Source organism: Rutidosis leptorrhynchoides, chromosome 10 (genome assembly GCF_046630445.1).
Source record: "Rutidosis leptorrhynchoides isolate AG116_Rl617_1_P2 chromosome 10, CSIRO_AGI_Rlap_v1, whole genome shotgun sequence".
NCBI classification, from domain to species: domain Eukaryota; kingdom Viridiplantae; phylum Streptophyta; class Magnoliopsida; order Asterales; family Asteraceae; genus Rutidosis; species Rutidosis leptorrhynchoides.
This window is the reverse complement of record NC_092342.1, coordinates 48,018,019-48,023,575: the sequence shown is the minus strand read 5'-3', so window position 1 is coordinate 48,023,575 and position 5,557 is coordinate 48,018,019. Positions and strand designations below refer to the sequence as shown.

The 5,557-nt window shown below is 32.7% G+C and overlaps 1 protein-coding gene across 1 annotated transcript; it reads left to right on the top strand.

Moving 5' to 3' along the window:
• Window positions 1-4,447: 4,447 nt before the first annotated feature.
• On the top strand, window positions 4,448-5,041 carry LOC139870250 (uncharacterized). Its single transcript, XM_071858083.1, has 2 exons — window positions 4,448-4,519; window positions 4,622-5,041. Exons 1-2 carry the CDS (start codon window positions 4,448-4,450, stop codon window positions 5,039-5,041), a joined length of 492 nt encoding a protein of 163 aa, XP_071714184.1.
• Window positions 5,042-5,557: the final 516 nt, after the last annotated feature.

Here is a 5,557-nt window from a genome sequence, read left to right as displayed (position 1 = left end):
AATGGTCATGTGTAATCAGTATATTTTAGATTATCATTATTTGATAATCTACGTAATGTTTTTTTTTTAACCTTTATTGATAAAATAAAGGTTATGGTTGTTTTAAAAATGAATGCAGTCTTTGAAAAACGTCTCATATAGAGGTCAAAACCTCGCAACGAAATCAATTAATATGGAACGTTTATAATCAATATGAACGGGACATTTCAAAAACCGCCAGAAGTCGGCAAAAGAGTTATGCCAATAAGAGAAGGAACGATATTGAATTTCAGGTCGGTGATCGTGTTATGTTGAAGGTATCACCTTGGAAGGGAGTGATACATTTTGGTAAAAGGGGAAAGTTGAATCCTCATTTTGTTGGACCATTTGAGATTATTGAGAGAGTTGGACCCGTGGCTTATCGTTTGAAATTGCCACAAGAACTCAGTGCTGTTCATGACGTTTTTCATGTGTCGAATTTAAAGAAGTGTTTGGCCGAGGCCGATGAAACCATTCCTCTGGAGGAGCTTCATGTTGATAAACAACTCCATTTTATTAAGGAACCTGTTGAGATTATGGATCGGGAAGTTAAGACACTCAAGCAGAGTAGAATCCCTATTGTACGAGTTAGATGGAATGCCAGACGCGGTCCCGAGTTCACTTGGGAGCGTGAAGATCAGATGAAGCAGAAGTACCCGCATTTGTTCCCAGATGCTGAGTCAACCCCTGCACCTACTTAAATTTCGGGACGAAATTTCCGTAACGGGAAGGTATTGTAACGACCCTACTTTTTCCGTTATCTTTTACCGTTTATTATTTAACGTCCGTTAATTGTTATTCGTGCCACGTCATTTCTATGAAATATATTATTATTTTAGTAATAATATATTAATTATTTTGTGATATGTGAATATTTGTATTCATATTTTAAATCGTACGTTTATACGAATCGTGGATTTCTATCCGGCGAACCTTTTCGATTTTCAAACCAACGGTCAAGCTTTCGGGATTTTTAAGTCCTAATTATTTTAAATATGATATTTTAATGTTATATGTTTATATATAGTGTTTATATATATATATATATATATATATATATATATATATATATATATATATATATATATATATATATATATATATATATATATATTTCGTCTCATATTTGTTATCTCTCTGAATTTTCAATCCCGTAGTCGTGTTTTCATGTTTCGGGTTTCGTTCGAGCGTTCGGGCCACAAGGAATTAATCAAAATACAAAATTGGGCTAAGTGGGCCCCAACCCACTCACCCATTCGGCCAAACACAAGGGGGTATACCCTTGTGATTTTCCACAACTTCATTTCATAATTTCATTTTATCAAAACACCTAACCTAAATCTTTTTCTCTCAAACATTTCTCCATCTCCCTCTCTTGTTGAGCCGTCGCCACCATCACACCATGCCATCATCATCCTTCATCAATTTTAAGCTTGGATCATCTAATCGTTTGCATAATCGGATTCTACACATTCTCCTCTACGCGTCTACATTAATCTTTTCTCGATTAGGGTATAAACCCTAACCCTAGATTTTTAATTTTTCTTATATTTTACTAATTTTGTATGTTATATTGATTGTATGATGATTATATGTTATTGTATTGTTGATAGTATGCGTAGAAACGCTCGTTAATTCATGTTTTCGGTTTGATTGTTTTGGGACAGCTGATCATTTCTGTAAACATAACTGATATAAAAGTGAAATTAAAGTGTCTATATGTGTTCCTCTCATCAAGACATTGAATTTAGACTCAGAATTCATGTTATTTCGATTCCCGGAGCTTTGGTTATGATTAAAATGGTGTTTAATTGAAATTAAAATGTAAAAATGAATTGGTTCAGGTATGGTCCAACTTTGTGACCACTTTTGGAGTCTTTAGGGTGTACTAGTGTATTAGGATTGATGATTGGAAGAACTTTCATGTTCGGGTCATCGAAATCCGAGCCACGGATCACCCGTTATGACTAAAACATGTTTTTGAACGGATTAAAGCTCCAAGTTGATTAATAGCTGTAGGTCACGACTTGGTGGATGTTCTTGGGGTGTTCTTAAGCACACTAATGTGTCGGGTGGGTTGGTTAAGCGAAGATATATATAAGACTCACCGAAAACTGATTCCCGGGGCTCAAGTTATGACCCGATGAACTTTTAATTAAAACGTATGGTTATTAAATAAGACTTATGACATAAATAATGATTTTCATTATTAATAAATTACTTATGATATAAAAAGTAATTATTTTAATTTAAAACTTATGATATACATATTTATTATATCATTTATTAATTAATTATGATTTAATTAAACATTTAATTAAACTTATGATTAATAATACTTTTATTATTAATGATTAATACTTATGGTAAGTATTAAACTTATGTTATGAGATTATTATAATAAGACTTATAATAAAGATTAATTAATTATTTAATTATTATAAGGCTTAGTTATTATTTAATTATAATTTAATTATTAAATACTTATGATTTAATAATTATAATATAATACTTATGATATGATTAATAATTCATTATTAATTAATAATAATTATGATATGATTATAATATATTATTAATTAATAATACTTATATTATAATTAATATTTAATTAATTAATTAAATACTTACAATATATTAATTATATCATTTAAATTTATGTTAACCTTAATAATTCATTTTAATTTAATTAAACTTATGTTATGACATAATTATACATATATGACTTTAAATAACATTATAACTTATATTATTAATATAACTTATACTTTAAAATTCAATGTTGACTATGTTTGACCAAGGTTGACTTTTGAGTTGACTTTCAGTTGACTTTTGTTGACTTTCTAATTAAGGAAACTTTCCAAACTTATAAATATTCCAAAAATAGCAACTTTCTAAATATGGAAACTTTCCAAATATAGAAACTTTGTAAAAATAGAAACTTTCCTAAAATAGAAATTTTCCTAAAATAGAAATTTTCCAAAAATGGAAACCTGGTAAAAATAGAAACTTTCTAAAAATAGAAAGTACGTGTCCTTACGCTGTTCTGATCAAACCGAAGCATGTTGAGTGTTGTTCTATATTTACTTGCAACAAGTGCTATAGCTATCATATACTAAGACTTGACCTAAGTTAGTTATTTATATCGCCCTGCTTTATTTATAGGTCGGCGTTGTGATCATTCCTGATCACTTTACTTCGTTTGCTGTTCGCATTTTTGTGTGGTTACTTCATTTGCTTTAAGGTGAGTTATAGTCCCGTTTTTACATACTTTTCAAAATATATTTTTGGGATGTGATTACATGCATTTTATTTTACGTTTAGACACAAGTGGCAATTAAATTTAAATTATTCATTATGAGTTGAACGAAAATATTCCCTAGTCTGGTAACTGTAATCACTGGTTTCTACTGGTGAACGCGAATCTTATGGATAGATCTATCGGGTTTGACAACCCCATTTCGAGCTAGTCGCGCTAGCAATTTATAATCGGAATGTTTAGTACTTCGTATTTAGTTGAAGATACACTTGTTCAGTGTATATTATTTATTATGTTTGGCAAGGGTAAATAAAGGGTTAAGTGGTTACCAGGTGGCTCATTGATAATGGAATAATGTTTTATGTTTTCTAACATTTTAAATCTTGTGGTCTAAAGCTTATACATTTATTTAAACCTATAATTGACTCAACATTTTTGTTGATAGTTTACTCGCATATTTTCACAGGTACTTGAGTTTGTTTGATGCTTCCGCTGTGTTAGAAGAGTCTGCATGCATTTGGGCAGATTTTGCTAAACATTTATGAAACTTTGAACTTGCATTCTATTTTTGAATAATTTAAACTTGTGGATTTTGTTGACAATGTTTTAATGTCAACTTTGGTTATTAATATGATGGGTTGTTTAAACTACATATTTTGGTATGTTTTCTTTTTGGGAAACTTTTGAAATAAAAGAATGTAACATTGTTTATTAAATTCATTTAAGTTCGATCAAGCTGTGGGACCAAGTGACGGAGCCGTTAAGTGTATTGACGGGGCCATCACAAAATACAACCACTTTATTCCTGTTGCTCACCCATTTACGGCATCTCAGGTGGCTAGAGTGTTTCTCGACAATGTTTATAAACTACATGGGCTACCCAACGTTATTGTTAGTTATCGAGACAAAATCTTCATTAGCTTGTTTTAGAAGGATCTCTTTAAAATGTTGAAGGTTGAATTGCATTTGTCAACGGCTTATCATCCCCAAACCAATGGGCAAACTGAGATCGTTAACAAAGGCTTGGAGTCTTATCTTCGTTATATGACAAGTGATTGACCGAAAGAGTGGGTGAAATGGTTATCGCTAGCCGAATATTGGTATAACACAAACTATCATACCTCGATTTGCACTATATCATATGAGGTGGTATATGGGCAATCACCTCCAATGCCGATTTCTTACACTCCTGGAGAAAGTAATGTGGAAGCAATTGACCGGTCATTAACAGCAAGGGAAGAGGTAACCAGCATCTTAAAATTCCACCTCAAGCGTGCACAAGATCGAATGAAACATTTTGCGGATAAGCATCGTACGGATCGGGAGTTTAATATTAAAGATTAGGTGTACGTTAAATTGCAACCTCGCCGTCAAGTAACGCTAAGACGTGGAAAACAACATAAGCTGTCACCTAAATACTCTGGCCCGTTTGAGATACTTGAACGTGTTGGGAAGGTGGCATATAAACTTTTGTTACCAGAAATGTCTAAGGTCCACCCGGTCTTTCATGTCTCACAATTGAAACATCATTATGGAAGCACGACACGTATGATGGGTACACTGCCACGCTTGGATGAAACTGGAGTAATCACTAACCTACCCTTGAAGATATTGGACCGTAGAATGGTTAAACGCAACAACATACCGGTGATATATGGTCTAATTCAGTGGGTCAACGGGACAATTGAAGATGCGATGTGGGAGCCACTCGAAGACATTATGATTCCTTTTCCAGATTTAGATGTTTTGTCTAATGATTCTTGAGGACAAGAATCGTATTAAGGGGGAGAGATTGTTACGAGATCAATTGAGCTGCACCTGGTTCTGAGTCACAAGAGAAGCACGTGACAAGCAATAACTGAAAGTTTGTTAGTAACAGACCTAGCCTCCAAAAGTAGTGACCTTAGCTTAGTTAAATAGCTGTAATTCTGTTACATTAACTAGTTATCAGTTGTAATTCTCTTTCTAGATTCTTTCTAAACATTTATACCCAATTTTGGCAAGTATCAATAAACAGCGATATTCTTGGCTCTGTTTCAATCTTGAGCTATAGTTCGTTGTTCAGTCGTTCGATCTCGATTCCAGCAATCCAAATCGAACCATAACAATATTCACCTTACTGGCACCGCCCGTGGTTACGGTTACGTGTTATATTTACGTCTTACGTATACGTTTCACATTTTATGTTTAATGCTTACGTTTAATTTAAGGTTTAGAGTTTACGTCTACTATTTACGTTTTACGTTTAAGATTTTACGTGTTTTACGTTTTACATGTACG